Source organism: Ursus americanus, chromosome 31 (assembly GCF_024610735.1).
Source record: "Ursus americanus isolate L20-20 chromosome 31, mUrsAme1.1.p, whole genome shotgun sequence".
Classification (NCBI taxonomy): Eukaryota; Metazoa; Chordata; class Mammalia; order Carnivora; family Ursidae; genus Ursus; species Ursus americanus.
Genome location: NC_142157.1, coordinates 26601706 through 26622259, shown reverse-complemented (window position 1 = coordinate 26622259; position 20554 = coordinate 26601706). Strand labels below are relative to the sequence as shown.

At 45.5% G+C, this 20554-nt stretch overlaps 1 protein-coding gene across 2 annotated transcripts in view; it reads left to right on the top strand.

The window, feature by feature from the left end:
• Positions 1–20554, top strand: part of PROSER2 (proline and serine rich 2) — a 42144-nt gene that overhangs the window by 8690 nt on the left and 12900 nt on the right. For both annotated transcript variants that reach the window (XM_045793924.2, XM_045793923.2), the window contains exon 2: positions 10036–10254. In XM_045793924.2, the coding sequence (XP_045649880.2) occupies positions 10117–10254 (138 nt within the window). In that variant the 5' untranslated portion in view covers positions 10036–10116. The remainder of the gene's footprint in view (positions 1–10035; positions 10255–20554) is intronic.

Genomic DNA, 20554 nt, shown 5'->3' with positions numbered 1-20554 from the left:
TTACAGAAGACATTTCAGTAGTAAGGGAAAAAACCCAACTCAAAGAAAAAGCAAAAATCACATATAAGGGATGCTAAACCGTTGGCTGCATTAACATTTTAAAATTCCAGGGGCGCCTGGGTGGCTCAGCCAGTGAAGCGTCTGCCTTTGGCTCAAGTCATGATCCCAGGGTCCTGAGATCGAGTCCCTGCTTAGCAGCGAGCCTGCTTCTCCTTCTCCCTCTGCTCCTCCCCCTGCTCATGCTGTCTCTCTCTCTCTCTCTAAAATAAATAAATAAAATATTTTTTAAAAACATTTTAAAATTCCAGAACAAAACTAAATCTCTAACTCCTAGCACCAGTCAACTTCTAACTGAGGAGGACTTCTTTTGATCTTCAGGGCTGGGGTCCAGTCGTAGTTTGCCAGTTGGCTCAGTGAATATTTTTTGGAAGCTTTCTTGTCTTTCCAAGGTTTTTGTTTTCTTGACATTGAGAAATAGCCCACACTAAAGAATATTTACTACATAATCGATTTTACTTCCGCTGTTAGAGGCTTAATTTTTAAGTTAATCTTGGGTATGGCTTATACCTATAGTTGTACACATGTCTGCATTTAGACTGATATTTATTACATGTTAATATTGAGAAGCATCACCGGTTTGGTGCGTCTGATGTATTTATTGGCGCTGACTTTTTAACAGATCATCATTCGTGAAGCTAAGTGAAGCGTCTCCTCTATGGCTGTATTTCAGGTTACTTCCCCTGTGTTCCCCATTTGCCCTTGGTTGAAATAGGTTGAATGAGAGTAATTTCTTCTAAATTTCACTGCTTTGGTCTATCTGTATGACGGAGGGATAAAGGATGGTCACCTCAGTGAAGTTACCACATCTGAAAGAACTCCTAAGTGTTGAAGCCTTTCTTTTAGATCAAAGGTCTGTTTTAAGGATACTCTAATTTAAAAAATAATAAGATGGTTTTAAAATATGAATGTTGTGAAGTACTGAAGAGTAAGTCTCTATTTTGGGACACATGTTCTCCAAAGTCCTGTGACCATATTGGAAAAAGAAGAGAGCTCTTTGCCCACAAGGAGCTTGCAGTCTAATTGGAGAAAAAAGGATTCTGTGCGGTGAAACCTGAAGTGATCGCTTGTATCGGAATGACGAAGATGATGTGATGTCATCAACAAGCGGTGACATAGACACAGTAGGTAGGGACGGAGCCAGGGGAGAGGTCCGCAATGAGCACATCAGGAAGCAAGATCTGAGGAGGTTTGGTTGAGTTTCTGAGCGAGGCTTTGGAGGCGAGCACCAGAGGAAACAGTCAAAACCTGGCTCACGATGGCTCAAACATTAAGCAGACAAGGCTGGATAAGCGGGTTTCTATTGTGGGAAACAGGGTGGAAGAGATAGGGTTAGGCGGGGTTCTAGAGACACCATAATGCTCTGGGTCCTTACAGATAGGACCTTGGCAGGACAGACTGGGGAAACCAGAACTGTGCCTGCACTGCCAGGCCTGTGGTAGCAGAAGTCATCCAGGATGTTAGAAAGGTTCCCTCTGTCCTTGGAATTCACTGGCGAATGTTGTGCTGAGCACTGGTTTTATTTTTAACAAGGTTTTTGAGAGCAGAAAACTCGGAAGACAGCGTGCAGGACCAACAGCTCTCCCAGGTCCGTGGCGTGCGTGGCGTTGCTGCGTGTGTCCGTGTGTGAAGTGGAAGCAGGAACGCGGAGCTGTTCTCGCAACTATCACAAGTGCTAGGACACCTGCAGTGAAATCATTTTTTTATGGACTTAAGTTTGGTAAATTATTGTTAGGGGAGGAATGAAGTGGTGCATTTAGTCTAAGAGTTTTGTTAAAGCCCTAATTAAGTTGAATAATAGAAAAGAGTATATCAGCATTCTGTCTCCTTCTCATGTATGGATTGGGTTAATAAGACAATAGAAGGGGCCCCCGGCTGGCTCAGTCGGTGCAACGTGCGACTCTTGATCTTGGGGTTGTGAGTTTGAGCCCCACGTCAGGGGTGGAGGTGACTTGGAAATAAAATCTTAAAAAAGAAAAGAGTAGATATCATTCATAGCTCCATCTTCTAGTTAATTTCTTGTTATAGATAGCTCATTTTTAACACCCGCTCTTTACATAAAAATAGGAATTAAGACAGAACCAGACAGAAATGATAAAAGTAGGGCTCCTGCCTTTTGGGTTCCAGTAAATCAGAGGACAGCGCCTATCACACTCGTTGGTGTTCACATGAACGAATGTTGTCAGGAGCTGCTAGCATGAAGGCCGACAATGGCTATTTTGTGTTTACTGCTTATTTCATCTAGGAGTGTATACATTCCAGTAAAAACGGCTGTTCTCTCTATTTTCATCCACTGCTTAACCATATGAAAAAGCCCATTCATGATAATGTGCTGTGGTGACTCAGAAACCATTGCCACTGATCATTTTTAATGTTCATGAAGGTCAAACAAAAAACAAAAAGACCCACAAAAAACCAACAACCCATACTTTTGAAAGCGGCTCGGTTGTTAAATCATCATATTGGGATTTCTCAGGCTATAGCTTTAAAGATCATTCCTTTCCTAGGATTGTTTGTCTACGTTTTAGAACAAGTCTTCACAGAATTCCTGTGCGTGGAAGCAGGAGAAACCGCGCTGATGAAACAGGAGGGCTCAGGTAGGGAGGGATCCTGCCCCAGTTACTCATAGGTGCACACACGGACCTTCCTGCACAGCCTGATGTGGGAAAGGGGCCGTTTATCTAGCATCTAGACAAAGTTGTGAGGGTCTGTAAACCACAGGTCCAGGTGTTCACAAGCCTAGGACCCAACCTGGATCTTTTCTTTCATGAAGAGTTTACCTTGGCAAGGAGCTGGGGCAGTTCTCTTTTTAAAGTGTCCTATAGGCACGCTAAGCAAAATTAGTTCCACATCACTCGGTTAAGGTGGATAATTTTTCCATTCATGTTCAGCACGAACAAAGGCAGTAATCACCCTTGTGATTTTGTTTAGCTTGTCTGGAGGGCATCAAAGCAGTGTTAAGTTATGATTCCCTTCCCCCCACCTAGTAGGTACAAAGCCGAATAGTTGAACGTGAAGGAACTTAATATATTTGTTCTAGCTTACATTCTTCAGCAAACTGGGTCAGATCAACCTTTCCCTGGTTAATTCCAGGCTATACCGCGATCCAAGAAAAGTTTATCTTTGTGGTTTCTCCTTCCTTTGAAAGCGCTTCCCTCCTGCATTGCTCTGAGGTTTCTAGATTACATATGTCTTCTCCTCTTCCCTCATTAAGTCCAAACTCATCTGTCCTGCACATCTCCTTCAAGGCTGGGCCTTGCAGACTTTTCCCAGGTGATAAAATGATCTGATAAATCGTTACTCTTCAAACGTCCAGGTCATCTTTCTTTTCTGTTTCTCTGGCAGTAGGAGTAGGTACATGAAAGAAACTGAAGGTATCGCCTGTCACCCAGCAGATGGGGCCATCTTGTACCTGCCCATCCCTGCCACTGGCTTGTGTTCTGGGTATGGATATAAAACACACTGTTGTGTGTGTGTTATATTTGTGTAAATGGAATTATGCTAACAATCTGACTGTATCTTTTCACTCAAAACATTTTAGGACCTAGGCATGCCATTGTCCAGTTGATTGCTTCTGACTGGGGCACGGTGTCCCATAGCAAAAGCGTTTACCAGGTTTTGACTTATTCTGGGAGTTCCTGGTGGGCGATGAATCTAGATTCCCACCACCTCTACTCCACTACAAGCAAAGTTCCCCTGTATTCCTGGAGAATTCCCACGGAACAGACTGAGCAGTGGGATTTTTGGATCACGGGGCATAGTTTCACTAATTAAGCACTGCCCCCTTGCTCCATGGAGAGGTCGTATGAATTTTAGACTCCCAACAGTGAGTGGTACATGAAGTTTCCCGTTTCCCCACATTCTTGCTGGTATTTGTTATTTTTCAGTTGTCTAATTTTTCCAATCCAGTCGGTATAAGCTAATGTCTTATGGTAGTTCTAGTCTTGTATTTATTTTGTTTGCCAGTAACGTTGAACGTCTCTCAAATACCTCTTAGTCACTTGGGTTTCCTCTCTGTGAACTGCTTAATCATATTCCTTGTTTATGTTTTTTTTCTGATGAGTTTCCTGTCTTGTTCCTGTTGGTTTACAAGAATTTTTTGTATATTCTAGCGATGAGTTCCTTTTATGAGACCGTGAACATCTTCCGCTGGCCTACCTCTTTTCTATTAATGTGGCCTACAGTGCCTTCCATGTTTACGTAGATTCATTGCAATTTACACCATAGGATTTGTGGTTTTTTGAGTCCTAATGAACAGAAATATCAATGGAGCAGAATCGGAAATTCAGAAATAGAACCTATCATGTAAATAAAATAACATTTAGTACTTTAAGACAATGGAGAAGATGAGTTTTTCAATACTTGGCATTTGAGTAACTGCATGTCCCTTTTGGCTTGGGGGTGGGAAAATAGATCTCTCCTCCACACTTTGGATCAGATATTTATTTATTTATTTATTTATTTAAAGATTTTATTTATTTGACAGAGAGAGAGCGGCACAAGCAGGCAGAGGTGCAGGCAGAGGGAGAAGCAGCCTCCCTGTTGCGCAGAGAGCCTGACGTGGGGCTTGATCCCAGGACCCTAGATCATGACCTGAGCTGAAGGCAGACACTTAACTGACTAAGCCACCCAGGCGCCCCAGGAAAGGCCTAAATTTGCAAAAGCCATAAGATATAAGCCAAAAGATTGATGAAGCCAACTATAGAAAAATAAAAAATTCTCCAAGTCAACGTACAAATTAAGAAAGCATTTTTGCAATTTATATCAAACAATTTCTGGGCTTTCTAGTCTGTTCCATGGGTGTGTTTGCTGATCTACCTGTGTCTGAATTACTTTTACTTTATAATGACTCTGGAAGCTTGATGAGGCCAGTTCCTCCAGATTCTTTAGGAGTTTCCTGGTTGTTCTTAGCTCTTTGTTCTTCTCCGTATGTTTTTTTCTCCTTTTTTTAAGCCCCTAAGAAGTTTAAAAACCAGCCTACTGGATTTCTCCAAAAACAACCCTATTATGATTTTGATTACTCTATTGGCTGCATTGTCCAACAGAACTTTCTAGGATGATGGAAAATTCCCATTAATTAATGCTTAAAATGTGGCTAGTGCAGCTGAGGAACTAAATGTTTTAATTAAATTTTAATTAGTTTACATTTAAGTAACCACACATGGCTAGAGTTTATTGGACAACCCACATCTATAGCTTCAGAGCAATTCAGGTTTAGGAGACCAGCTTGTCTTAAGATACTGACTTTTCCAGTCCTGAATACGGTATCTCTTTATTGACTTTCAATAACATTTTATTGTTTTTTCCAAAAAAGTTTGCACGTTTTTTGTGCCAATCTCAGTAATATAATTTATATACATACATATATGCATATATATGTTATGCTATTTAAAATGTTGTTTTTAGTTATTGTTTGTGGCTAGCATATAGAAAATGATTTTTTTTGTATATTAATATCCAGTGACTTTGTAAAAAACACTAGTTGATTCTAATAATTTATGAAATTCTTGGCGTTTTCTACAAAGACCGTAACTATCTATAAATACTGACATTTTTGTTTCTTCCTTTTCAATCCTCACACATTTTTTTTCTAGTCTTATATGTGGGGTAGAACTTAAATACAATATAATATAGAGGACAGCAGTGGTGGTAATGGGAATGGTTTTAACGTTTTGTCAGTAAGTGCAATGTTTGCTGTAATTTTTTATGGATATCTTTTATTGGGTTAAAAGAAGTTCTCCCCTCATACTTCGTGAAGTTTATAAAAAATTATGTCTAATATTAAATTCATCCAGCGCTTCAGATATTAAATCTTCTGTTTACCCCATCCACTTGAGTTTTTAAATTGCTATTAACTTTTTTTTTTAAGTTCAATTTGGTTCTTTTTCAAATTACCCTGCTCATTTTTTATGATGAGACGTTTTCCTTCTGCGAGGGAAGAGAGTTGTCAGAGGAATTTTTCATACAGCATTCAGCATCTGATGAAACAGTCTCAGTAGACCAGCCAGGCTGCCTCATCTACCAGACTCTGGAAAGGAGGGTTTCTCCATGGGGCTGTTACCTTCTCTTTTCCCCTGAGCTAATCAGTAGACTTCTCCTCTTAAAAACAAAACAAAATAGGTAAACAAAACCAGTGACTCAAAATAACCTTTCTCCAACCCAGTGTCCCCGTAGCTGCTGCCTGTTTTTCCTTGTCTTTCCCATCACATCTCAACTTTTTTAAGTTTTTATTTTATTTCTTCTTTTTTTTTTTTAAGTAGGCTCCATGCCCACGGTGGGGCCCAACACGGTGCTTGAACTCAAGACCCTGAGATCAAGACTTGAGCTGAGATCAAGAGTCAGCCACTTAACTAACGGAGCCATCCAGGGCCCCTTAAGTTTTCATTTTAATTCCAGGTAGTTAACGTACATTGTTGTATTAGTTTCAGGTGTACAAGTTAGTGATTCGGCTGTTCCGTACATCGTCTGGTGCTCATCACAACAAGTGTACGTCTTCATCCCCTCACCTGTTTACCCATCCCCCCCTCTGGAGAGCACACCCCAGCGACTCGCTGCACACCCCACTCCTCCCGTCCGTGCCTTGGCCCACTGTGGGGGGCTTTGGATCATCTCTCTACTGCTCGCTCTTTATAAGGCTCGTGAGTTCAGTGTGCGGTTTTTAGTCCTTACTCTGTTGCACCTTTTGGCAGCCAGGGTCCCCCTCTCTTTTGTTCTTGAAATACACCCCTGCCCTGCCTGTTCGTCATGAAAATGTCATAGTCCTTTCTCTCTTCGTCTCTCACGTTTTTCTCTTGCAGCCTTACAGCCGCAGTAGTTTCCAAGTCTTTATCAGCTCCTGTGTGACCTGGTAAAATAACTTGATAACTGCTTTGATTGCCCCTGAAATAGATTACTTATTGGATGGTGAGTGTGTGCGGCATTCGAAAGACAGAAGAGAGCATTTGGCAAAAGCGTCGTCTCCACCCTCGCCTCCTGGTGACCCCTTTCTCCCTCCCCACAGACAGCCGCTCTGAGCATCTCTCTATCTGCTGCAGTACACTGACTTGGGGGGTTCACTTGCCTCAATGCCACAGCCCCCCAGCCCCACCAGGCCCCTCAGCCCAGATCCTGCTGTCCTTCCGACCTGCCATGCTTGGCAGATGGAGATTTACTAAGACTGAAGATCAGTGATGACCTTGTCCTCGTTCTCTCTGCTCAACTGATGAACTAGACCTTTCCAAACAAGGATGTTACGAGTAAATAATGAGAAATAAACACAGGAAGTAGAAGAAAATAAACAGAAAGGGAGCACAGTTTGGGGCACCTGGGTAGCTCAGTCACGTAAGCATCTGACTCTTGATCTCAGCTCAGATCACGATCTCAGGGTCCTAACACTGAGCCCCACGTTGGGTTCTGCACTGATCATGGAACCTGCTTGAGATTCTCTCTCCCTCTCTCTCCTTCTGCCCCTCCCTCTGCTCTCTCTCTCTCTCGCAAATAAATTAATTAATTAAATAAAATTTTAAAAATAGAAAGTGAGCACAGTGGCTCAAATTTCTACTCCTGTGGTGTCAGACTTGCTGGGACTTCTCGTGGGCCTGGTTCTGCCCCTCTGCTAGAAGTCAGCTTCTTCACCTATGGGGCTCTCTCTTGGTATAAAGTAAACTGTAAACCCAAAGAGTGAACACGTGATTGGACAAGGAGACTAAATATTTTAGGGTGGTAATGACCATCCTGGACTCACAGGCTTGGGGGAGTCACTCCTGTCAAACCTGTCTGCCCTATTCCCTTCCCAGGGCAGACCAGAGAAGAAGGCTGCTTCCTTGCCCTTCCACTTCAGAAAACTTTGCTCTCTCCACCGCAGACCACCTTGGGATTCTGTATTTTTAGTTCCCAGGGAACTAGGACTCGGGAGCCCCTCGTTCTTGAGGCCTTAAGAGATCACAGGAGATTGGCACCTTGAGCCTGTGAAGGATGTGGGACCAAGGTTTCCACTTTCTCCCTGACAACCTCTGCCTTCTGGAGAATTCTGGTTAGCTTCCTCATATTCTTTCAAGACAGTAATTTGTAAACGTCTAAATGTTATAGTTTTACAATGTCAGGATAGCTTTTAAAATTGTAGGAACACAAGAAAAAGGTGTGCTCTGGAATGATGTGGTCAGCTACCGCCCTCTGGCCATACTGCGGTGCCTCGCGGAGCTGCTCTTACGGCATAGACTTGTTGCAAAATTCCAGACCCTTTCCCACAGAAGAGGCACGTCTGCCAGGTTCCCTTCTCATGTGGGGCTGTTGAGCACCTCACTTCCCCGTCTTTCACCTCCCTGTTGCGTCGGGGGAAGACTTACTGCCCCGCATCTCCCTCCTTTCCCTGGAGCAGTGACTCACTTAGTTCAGGAGTGAATGAGAGTCAGCGGGTCCTCTCTGCACCTCCTCCCACCTCACGCAGGCCCCAGCTACTCACCGTCCCAGGGATGTTGTGCTTTACCGGCTATGTAGATGGTTTAGATAGTCTGTGCATGGTTTAGGCTTGCGTACTATTAAACAAAATTTAAAACCTTTAACATTTTGGGGGGCGCTGGAGTGGCTCAGTCGGTTAAGCGTCTGACTCTTGATTTCGGCTCAGGACGTGATCCCAGGGTGCTGGGATCAAGGCCAAGTCAGGCTCCCCGCTTAGCGGGGAGTCTGCTTATCTCCCTCTCCCTCTGCCCCTCCCTCTGCTGCACTCTCAAGCTTGCTCTTTCTCTCAAATAAATAAATCTTGAAAAAAAAAAACTTTAACATTTTCTTAAGCCTTTTTTTGCCATTTGGAATAATGGCGACTTCCAGAAAGTACATATATGCTCAGAATCTTTTGTTCCCTAGATTTGGTCTTAAATTGCCAGTTAACTTGGGCTGATTCACCTGAAAAATAAAGAGAAACCTGGCAAGGAGTAGTTTCCTTTTTAAGCTGTTCTCACACCTTCAGGATTTCCCTAAGAAGATCTCACAGTAATTTTAGAAGTTTTAAATGACAAAGTCCGCCCAAGAGTATTGCATACTGATAGGACTTTCTCCATAGACGGTCGTGTTTCTATTAAAAATTAATACACACACGAGCGTGAGCACACACACACACACACACACACACACACACAGTTGTGCCAATGGTTATCTGAGCTCACATGCCCCTCAGTATTCTTACAGGGGCTTGTAAGGCCACCTGGCAGTATTTTCAGTTTAGGAATGAATGACGTGGGCTTGTATCTCTCCACTGGCCCTAAGCCTCTACAAGAGGCTTATTCCCTTATTCCCTATTAATCTTGTTTGGTCTTCTAGAAGGTTTTGTTGAACTCCATTGTCCATTGTTCAGAGACTGAGCTGAATTTCCTGCTCTAAGAGTCAGAGTATGAAACTAAGGAGCTGGTAGGGGAAATTTCGTTGTCTTTGTTCCTGAAAGTAAAAAACATGAACTTCCTTGTAAAAACTTACGATACCTTAGTGTCTTATGTAGACATTGCAAGAGCGTCTCGGCCTCCAGAGAGCCTAGAATTTCAGAGATGCCAACCAGACTTTCTTTCACAATTACTTCTCTCAACTCTGACCTGCAGTGAAGCTGGAAATGGAACCATGATTTTGTGGTGTCTGAGGTAGAAGAGACTGGAATCAATAAAGAGCACAGGGAAAGACTGAATCCACGTGAGAAAGAGCATGAGAGTACAGGTCCTCCGTGCAAAGGAAGGAGCTGGAACATTATCCTATCGGATTTTCAGCAACAAAGTAATTGTTAGTCCGTTCATCTTTTCCTTAAAAATGATTCACAACTTCATGATGGAAAGGGATATAAAGGAGAAATGGAAATGAGCAAACACATGGATTTAGGGGCTCTAAAGTCCCTTTGTCTCAATGGTCGAGGCTGCAAACCAAGATGACCCTGACCCACACCGAGCCTTTCATTTCGGCAGGTAAGGCATTCACTGTGTGGGCTCTCTAACCCTGTCCCCCTGTGCTTGGTTTCTACAGAGGCAGTTGCTACTTGAGAATGGGACCCTGACCCTTTCCCCACTTCCTGTGACCGGGCCAGTGGCCGAGGTGTCTGTGGGGATGCCTGTGAACCGCCAGCAGTCAGACTCTTCGGAGATGGACTCGGATGTGTCCCCCAGCTGCGGGCTCAGTGACCTGAGCAGAGGGGGCAGCTTGGACAGTCGAAGCAGCAGCTCCCGCTCCCGGAGTTTGACTTTGGTGAGTGACCGTTTTCTTTAACGCTCCGGCTGCCTGGTTTTGTGCAACCCCCTGCCCTTTGAGGAATATCTTACAATATCCTCTTGGGTTCACGAGCTCAACGTCTCAGCATACTTGCTTTGTGAAGTGGCATTTCATTTGTAATCATCTTAAGGTTTGCACAGATGCCGAGCGTTCCGCTCAGCAGCAAAGCAAATCTCACGCTGTGGCCGGGAACCCAGCTGCTGAGACCCCAAGAGGACCATGCCCAAAGGCTGTAACCCACCTGGCAAGGGCCTGCTGCCTTTCAGCTCCCAGGGCTGAAAGGATGGCTCAGTCTGAGCATCGGACTCTTGATTTCGGCTCAGGTCATGATCTCAGGGTTGTGAGATTGAACCCCACTTCAGGCTCCAAGCTCAGCACAGAGTCTGCCCCAGATTCTCTCTCCCTCCACCCCTCCCCCCCCCCGCTCATGCTCTCTCTCTCTCTCCCTAAATAAATAAAATCTTTTTTATAAGAGGGGTTGAGGGGTGCCAGGGTGGCTCAGTCAGTTAAGCATCTGCCTTCAGCTCAGGTCCTGATCCCAGGGTCCTGGGATTGAGCCCTCTGGTGGGCTCCCTGCTCAGCAGGGAGTCTGCTTCTCCCTCTCCTCCCCGCGCTTTCCTCTCTGTCTCTGTCTCTGTCTCTCTCTCTCTTGCTATCTCTGTCACTAACTCTGTCTCTCAAATAAATAATTAAAAATCTTTTTTTAAAAAGGAGGGGGTTGAAAGGAGAGAACCACCTCACAGGACAAAAACAAATTCACTTTGAAAACAGATTTTTACATCCTTTGCAAATATAAGTGCTTTTGTACCCCTTTCTCTTAGGATCCAGGCCCTTACACAGCGTCAGAAAGCTTTGGCAACATTTACAAAAAGGGTCTTTAGTTTTAAAGGTGGCCCTTCTGCACCCCTTGCCCCTCACGATATTCATCTTTCAGGAGAGAGACCTTTATATTCACAGAGGGAAGGACAGGAGGGAGTTAATGTTGGACCCACTGAGAATGGTCTCGGTTGTTCGTCTCAGTCCCTTGTAGTGGGGGCAGAATTTCCTTCAGATGCACCGAGTCCTAAAATGAACCCCAATGTGCTGAATATAAGATGGGCATGAATGGCATAGAGGGCAGTGAATAGTAATGATAGAACTTTATAGACTTCTACTTGGATCTCTTCTTAAACCATCACGGTAAGATGAAATAAATACAATCAGATCTGATTCACCAAAAGAAACGTATTACAAATTACTCCCTGAATATCTTGGAATCTAGAAATCCTTAATAATGGGGAATTTGGGCCTGCTTTTTAAATTTAAGTATATACAAAGGACATATTAAAAGAATACATAGAAAAGACATATTAACGTGCCAGCAATTAGCGGAGTATGTGCTCTCAAGTATTAGTTAGGAAGCAGCCCACTCGATGTAGACAGTGTTTCTAAAAGTTGGGGTGGTGACTTAGGTCCTACAGTCGATGAGACCACCTGTGCCAGTGGTGATGGGATAGAGCCGAGGGTGTTCTCAGGTGCCCGTGCTATCTAAGGAAATGGGTGTAGCATGTTAGCAGTCAGGGTATTTGAATTATTTTCTTGTTGAACTGGAGGCAAGTCTCTTAGCCTGCTTCTCAGCATGGCCCCCTCTGATGGAGGATGAAAAAAATCCCTTCTCTCCTTCTGCTGGGAGAGACCACGATCCCAAACAGGCCAGATGCTTTGATTTTGGGGAAGGAAATTTGCTGTTTTTGAATCTCCGCTCTAGTCGCATAGGGTCCGTTCTTCATTCTAACCAGTTAATGCCTACTTTCACCAAATCTTCAGTGTGGCTCAAACTCACATGCTCCAGAGACAAATAGGACTTGACCGATCTCTGTGAACTTGTCCAGTGAGGAGCAGCATTCACTGTCCTCCACCACCTTCTGTCTCTTTGGTATGTGTGATTTATACATTTGCTCAAATGCCTTGTTCTGGGAGTCAGGAGTACAGCAGTGGCCCTTACATTCTAGTGGCTGTGACCCAGTATGACACAAGGGGTTGTTGCCGATCTGCTTCCCCAGGAGGCAGATTCTGAGATGCAGGTTAGGAGGATGGAGTGCAAGGGGCTTTTTAGGGGTGCTCCTGGGATCAGCGCCTGGAAGGAAGAGGAAGCAGCAGCGGGCGGGGAGAAGCTCCTCCCCAGGAAGCCGGGACCTGGATGGTCCTTCAGTGGTCCCACATCGGGTTAAGTGTGGAACCTTTGTACCCACTTGGTGATCAGCCACTGGAGGCAAGACACCCCTGGAAGGACATGTGACCTCGACAGGAAGGTTTCCTTTAGCTTGAGACAATCCCCAAAGAGGACTAGTAGCTGAGGCCCACTTTCCAGCAGCACTGCCACCAGATGGGGGAACAGGTCCTTCACCCAGCAGCTGGCCTGGGGGTGCATCATACTGACCATCATGAAGGTTTAAGGGGAAATTGAAAAGAGCCTCGTAGGGGGGATCACAGCCACCAGAATACCCACAGGCATCTTTACTGGAAGAAGTAGTCTGTAAAGTGAACTTGGGGAGTTTACAAGACACTGCCATAGAAAATACAGCTTGCCATAGAATGTATGTATAGGCAGGCAGGACATTCAGGTCTGTCATCCGGCAGATTTGGGGAATATGCATCATGTTAATGCTTTGTCAGGATGTCACACACAAGAATACATCTTCGGGGACAAAAGCTCTTGTTTGAAGGGAGGTCTATTAAATATCCATTCCAGAGTCACAAAGAGAAGCGATTTATTTTAAAACTGGTAATCAAAGGGGCATCTGGGTGGCTCAGTCGGTTGGGCGTCTGCTTTTTGCTCGGGTCATGAGCTCAGGGTCCTGGAATCGAGCCCTGATTTGGGCTCTCTGCTCAGTGGAAAGTCTGCTTCTCCCTCTTCCTCCACTCATGCTCTCTCTCAAATAAATAAAATACTTTTTAAAAACCTTTTTATCATGGACATTTTTTAGAAATATATTAGAAATATTAAGTTCAAAGGTGGGAGAGACTACAGATCTCTTACATTCATAAATATCAGGAGGTCAAAGTGGGTAGAGTGAGACCAACATGAACTGCCTTTGGGGAAGGGTTTCTGAGCCATCAGTGTGGGTCTGCATAGGTTTTGCGGTGGGGTTGAATACGTATCAGCAGGACATTCCCCAATATACTTATAATTTCTCTCAAATCCAAAAAAACCCACCTGATGCATGTTTAAATTTGCTTTCTTTCTTCCTAACCAGTGTGTGTCCTAAAAATCAGCGCAGAAGAGTAATAAACACAGGGTAGTAGTGACAGGCCCGAGTTCAAATTCAAATTCCTCTCCTTTGGAACCTGGGAAAGGTTAGTGAGTCACTGTGTTCCTGGGTTATTTTCTTCCTGAGTTAAAAACTGGGGTGGTGGGACAATAATTCTTCCCCTAGGGTGACTGTAAGGACGTGCTGGCCAGCACGCAGTCCGGGCTTCCTAATGGCAGCCTCTTTGGCCAGCGCCCTCTTAGCTCCAGGTTGCGAGTGATTCCGCTTCATCCTGCCCAGGCTTCTAGTTGGATCCGTGCTCTCTGTGTCGTGTCTCTGTGTCCTCAGTAGTCTCCTGAGTTTTTCCTTCGGCCACGAACGATGAGACGGGAACCGGAGAGCATCTCTCCCCACCCGCCCAGCATCTCACACACTTCCTCATTCTAGCAATCTCGCTCTGGGGCATCACTTTGGAGTGACCATCCGGAATGCCTATCCTCCACGGTTCTTTTCTCTCCGGTACCGTCCTGCAGCGGGACTGCCATGTGTCCAATCTTTGGTTCCCCGCAGTGCCCAGCATTGTACCCAGTGGAGCATAATTGTGGCAACGGCATTGCAGACTGTACTTTCAGGAAGCACATGATGAAATTACATTCTGAGGATGCGTGTGTGCCTGGGTGTGATGGCATAATCCTGCCACGTACCCCACTTGGCTCCCTGCTCCTCTTGCTGTCTGTAGGAGGACACGTCCCAGTCCTGTTCCGGCACCTTCTTTGCAGACCTCTGCTTGTTTTCAAGCAGTTTCCTTTCTGGAAGATCTTTGAGCCAACTTGAGCTGTCACTTCTGTCATCTCACAGTTGTGCGTTGTCCTCAGAGAGGAGCGGCACCCTGAGAAAATTTGGCATTTTGACGAGGACTTGACTTTTATGAAGCAGTGTCTTGGCAGCCGGCCCCTTGCACCAGTGAACTAGCTACACCATTAAAAAAAAACTTGTGAACTTTTGGGGAGGCTAAATGTGGAGAGGAGCTCTATATGTTTTGATTCTAAGTCATCAGGTCTTTTTATGACTCGTCTTTTCGGAATGAGATTCAACCACAGTAGTTTCGGCACTTGCTGCCCTGTAATCCCCAACCTCACGAAAGACTAGTCAGTGACCGTGCTTTCAGGCCTCTACATTGTACGGTGTTCGACGCGGCTCTTGGAAGGCTCTTTCAATACGAGATAACCTAGTTCAGAAGCAGTTCTTTTAAGCAAGTGTTATTTTTAAAAGAAGAGACAACATGAATGCCTGATGTTAAATGAGAGTATCCTAAAGTTTTCAAACACTGGTTGAAGGCTTGCCTGGGGTATAACAGATCTTTACACAATGGAAACTTTTCTCCTGAGCCAGTGCAAGCTTAAAATGAAAATAGCTGCTTCAATAGGCTTGTTCCGGCTGCCCGCGTGGCGCCCATGATGAGCGGGGCTGTTCCAAGAGGGCAGAGGATGCGGTCTTTAGCACCAAGAGGCTGGCTGTTTCTCTTGTAAGGAAGTCTTCCTCTGAACACTCTTTAATGAAAGGCAGGGCCAGAACGAGAACAGGTTGGCCAAATCTTGAAATCCTTGAGTGAGAGGATACCTTACAAATGTGTTTTTTCCCTTTGGCACTTAAGAAGGACGGCTTCCGTGCAGCACAAGGCAACATGTCTTTGCAAGGTTGGGCGGGTGGTTCTAGAACTTACCGCCTCAGTCGATGATGCGGATTCAGGACGAAAGTTTCTAGAAGAATTTGGAGACATTCATAAATGATAGCTGTTTAAGGGAACGAAGGAAGCTTTGGGTGTAGACGTCCCAATATTCTTAATCCCTTCAGGCTGGGATTGGAGCACACATCTCACAAAACTCCCAAGGACAGACAGCTGCTTCCTGCCACTGTGCTTGGGTGCCGTTTCTGCGTGTAGCCCTGCAGCCTGCAGGCCTCCTGGGGCGTCCTCTAGAAGAGCAGGTGACCACCTGCTTGAAAAGTGTGGGAAACTCTTAATACCCACAGCTCTTAAGGGACTTGGTAACGCACATTCTTCTTTGAGGGCAGATTAGAAGCACCCCGAATCCTCAGACATACCTCCTGTTCATTTTTATCTCTAACTTGGGCGAAAACAATGATCCAGATTCATTGCTGAGTGTTTGGAGATTTACTGTTCAGTGAACTGTCCTGCAACCCTCCCTTCTCCCCGAGCTAACAAACGTCATGGCCCTGCAGTCACATAATGAGCCTGTGGTCAGACAGCAGTTGTCAGCTCCTGATTACCCCCTTCCTTCTCCAAAGCCTTTGATTGCCTTTTGGCCTCTCCCATTTGTCATGGAATAAGAAGGTAGAGCAAGCAGTGGTGAACACTGTCTGCGTGGCGAGGTTAGGTGACGTCCGGGTCATAGACAGCAGTCAGACACAGTAGAGGCTGGATGATTCCAAGGAGAGGGAACAGAACCGAGGGTAGAAAGGAGAAGCAGGGGCACCTGGGGGGCTCTGTTGGTTAAGCGTCTGCCTTCGGCCCAGGTCATGATCCTGGGATTGAGTCCCCTGTTGGGGTCAGGAGGGCGCTGGGTGGCGGGCACAGGCAAGGCGGCTCTGGCTTAGTCAGGACTTTATAATACCGTGGTTGGGGGAGCTGCAGGCCACCAGGGAGCCCAGTGGTGATCCTTCGAAGCCGTGGTTCTTTAGATCTATAATCAAAACTGGGCGCCCATCTCATCCCTCAGTGGTTGGTTTGTGTCTCTTTCCGGCCAGAAGTATGGGTTTCAGTTGGCCCTGGCGAACACTCACCACAGTGACCGGCTCGAGGCCACCATAATGAAGCCCTTACCCTGCCCTGTGGGAGTGCCCTGTGCACTTCTGGTCTCTCGCAGGGGAGAGCCGGGTCAGGAGCTGCCCAGAGGCCCATGTCTATGTGCTTCTCTCCGCCCCTGTTGGGCTTCAGCTGCAGGGGTGGGGGCGTCTCTCATCAGCTTAGGTCAGTGAAGCCTTGCTCAAGTGTCTGGAAGGTCATTTTAATGTGTGGAAAAAGCAACTGTGAGGGGCGCCTGGGGGCTCTGTCGGTGAAGCGCCTGCCTTCGGCTCAGGTCATGATCCCAGGGTCCTCGGATCGAGTCCCGAGTTGGGGCTCCCTGCTTAGCCAGGAGTCTGCTTCTCCTTCTCCCTCTATCCCTCCCCCCTGCTCGTGCTCTCTCTCTCATGCTCTCTCTCTGACAAATAAATAAATAAAATCTTAAAAAAAAAAAAAAGCAAATATGAACATCAAATCACACTCTGCCAAAACAAATACTCTAGGCTGCTTGCCTGCGAGGTCTTGGTTCATCTCAAGAATATTTCTAGCCAAACACACACATGAAAAAATGTTCAACATCATTAGCCATCAGGAAATACAAATCAAAACCACCTTGAGATACCACCTTACACCAGTTACAATGGCAAACATGGACAAAGCAAGAAACAACAATTGTTGGAGAGGATGTGGAGAAAGGGGATCCCTCCTACATTGTTGGTGGAAATGCAAGTTGGTGCAGCCACTCTGGAAAACAGTGTGGAGGTCCCTTAAAAAGTTAAAAATTGAGCTACCCTATGACCCAGCAATTGCACTACTGGGTATTTATCCCAAAGATCCAGATGTAGTGAAAAGAAGGGCCATATGCACCCCAATGTTCATAGCAGCATTGTCCACAATAGCTAAATCGTGGAAGGAGCCGAGATGCCCTTCAACAGATGACTGGATTAAGAAGATGTGGTCCATATATACGATGGAATATTACTTAGCCATCAGAAAGAACGATTACCCAACATTTGCAGCAACATGGACGGGACTGGAGGAGATTATGCTAAGTGAAATAAGTCAAGCAGAAAAAGACAATTATCATATGGTTTCACTCATTCGTGGAACATATGGAAGAGCAGGGAGATCGGTAGGAGAAGGAAGGGAAAAATGAAGGGGGGGTAAACCAAGGGGGAAATGAACCATGAGAGACTATGGACTCTGGGAGACAAACTAAGGGTTTTAGAGGGGAGGGGGGTAGGGAGATGGGTTAGCCCGGTGATGGGTATTAAGGAGGGCACGTATTGCATGGAGCACTGGGTGTTATATGCAAACAATGAATCATGGAACACTACATCAAAAACTAAGGATATACTGTATGGTGACTAACATATCATAATTTTTTTAAAAAGAATATTTTTAGCCATCATAATCTTGGTTATGATTTTTTTTTTGTCTAGAATAGAGATGAATTCTACAAGTTCCTTTTTCTTCCTCACAAGGAGTTGCCACATTGTCTTATTTATTTATGAGAGAGAGCTAGAGGGAGGGAGGGCAAGTGGGGGGGGGGAGCAGAAGGAGAGAGACAAGCAGGCCTTGTGCTGAGCATAGAGCCTGACTCGGGGCTCAATCCCACGACCCTGAGACCATGACCTGAACCGAAATTAAGACTTGTTCGCTCAATGGACTGAGCCACCCTGGCGCCCCAAGCCCAATTTCTTTGTTTAAATGAAAAACAAAACAAGGGGTGCCTGGGTGGCTCAGTCAGTTAAGCCTCCAAGTCTTGGTTTTAGCTCAGATCACTATCTCAGGGTCCTGAGATTGAACCCCGCATCGGGCTCCATGCTGAGCATGGAACCTGCTTGAGATTCTCCCTCTCCCGCCTCCTGCTTGCTCTCTCTCTCTCTCTCAAATAATAAATAAACCTAAAAAAAAAAAAAAGAAAAAAGCTTCAGAACTTAATTAATTCAGTACTTTTTTAGGCAACGTTTAGTATGAGTGTTTTGGGCTTCCTTGACTTTTTTGTTTAGCCAAAGGTTTTTTTTTCCTCTCCACATTTTCCCCTGAAATGAAACTCCTGTCCCAAATCTGCACTCCCGTAGGCATATCTAGGACTGTTGACTTTTAGAACTGTTGGTAACATTTGCTATAAAAGTCTGTCATCCAGGGGTGCCTGGATGGCGCAGTGGGTGGAGCATCGACTCTTGATTTGGGCTCAGGTCATGGTCTTGGTGTCGTGAGTTCAAGCCCCATGTAGAGCTCCAAGCTCAACGCAGAGTCTGCTTGAGATTTTCTCTCTCCCTCTGCCCCTCCCCCCCACGCTTTCTCTCTCTCAAATAAATAAATAAATAAAATCTCAAAAAAAAAAAAAAAAAAAGCCTGTCATCCATGGTACCTGGCTGGCTCAGTCAGTGGAGTATGTGACTCTTGATCTCAAGGTTGTAAGTTCAAACCCCACATGGGGTGTAGAGATTACTTAAATATAAAAATAAAATCTTAGGGACACCTGGGTGGTTCAGTCGGTTAAGCATCTGCCTTCGGCTCAGGTCATGATCCTGGGGCCCTGGGTTGGGTTCCCTGCTCAGCGGGGAGTCTGCTTCTCCCTCTCTCTCTCAGCCCCTCCCCCTATCTAGTGCACCCTCTCTCTCTCTCTCTCTTAAATAAATAAAATCTTTTTAAAAATTTAAAAATAAAATCTTAAAAGTCTGTCATCCAACTTATCTGGATGTTCCTCTCAGAGCTCTGCTGGGACTAGGTAGACATTTCCTTCTGTCATCTTCGTGCAGGAGTGGACAGACATCAGGAAGACCAGGACTTTGTATAGCATCCGTTATAATTACTTTAGTAGATTAAGCATTTTGAATTTTCTGGTTTGAATATAATAGAAATTATTTCTTCACAATTAATATACCTATTAGGGTAGAAAGGTATGTGCTCTCACATTCTTGAAATAAATGGTGTTTCCCTTGGAGACTTAGAGACATTACCTGAAGTCAGCATGGTGGGGTAGAATTGGGCAGGGAGGTACGGTTTTCTAGATAGTTCTTATAGATCTGGAGATTGGTAGCCCAAATTGGTACATTAAAAAAACCATTTATAGAAAGGGAATTAAAAAAAAATTCTCCTGTCAGCCTACTTCCTTCCAAATACTAACATAATTCTTCAGTTCCCTTCTTCCAAAGAAAACTGCTGTTTTCGTTTACCTTCATTTCCTATCTACTTAGTTCTTTGGAACTAAGTCAGCAAATGCTGCCTCCAAAAGCCCCACCAGCGAAGCAAGGACCACCACTGCCAGGGCTCCCTCCCTCCTCCATGGGGGCCACGAGGCCCCTGCCTTCCTTGTTGCTATTTTCACTACGTGACCGCTCTACTGAGATACCATTCACATACCAGACAATTCACCCGTTTAAAGTTTGCTAGTCAGTGGTTTTTAGTAGGTTCACAGAGTTGGGGCAACCATCATCACAATCACACTTAGAACATTTTCACCGCCCCCAAAGAAACCCCACGCCCATTAGTAGTCACTCCCTGCTTCCCCCAACTCCCGCAGCCCTGAGCAAACACTCAACTACTTCCTGGCTCTATCGATTTGCCTATTCTCAGTGCCCTGCTTTTCATGCTCTGCCTCTTCCCCAAGGCCCAGTCTTCCTCTCTCGCATCCCAGTCGGAGGCAGGCGACAGCGCAGGCATCTCCAGAGAACAAGAGGAGTAGATAGGAACCCTCTCCCACAAGGGCACGTGCCCCTTTTCTGGCCCCAGGTACCCTGCTCCCCTGCCCTTGGCGCTGGGCCTTTTCTCGGTTTCTGCCTTCTTTCCTCTCCCAGGTGTAGACAGAGGGGGGTTCATGTGGAGGGCAGCTTCTTGTTTGGGGAATTAGGCAGCAGACTGAGCCCACAGCTGTTTTTGGCTCTGTCCCTTAGGTCAGCACTCAAGGCCAGGCCGAGCACAGAGACGGTGCGTGGGGATACACGGCAGCCTCAGGGCCTGTTCTGTTTGTACTCCAGCCTCTGAGTCTGGGGAGAGACCTCAGATGGGTTGGGGGTGCAAGAATGTGAGTCTTCCAGGACCCAGGCCTCTGACCTTGAATACGTATGGGATTAAAACCAGAAATGAATAGCATAAAACAAAAAAGCAAGAACAGACTAGTTCTAGCCTTGGCCACTGTACTGAGTAGTTGTATGATCTTGGGCTCATTTTATTGCCCCTGAGCCAGCGTTCACCTTATAGTGAGGGAGCTGGGCTGATTGGTCTGTGTGTTGTG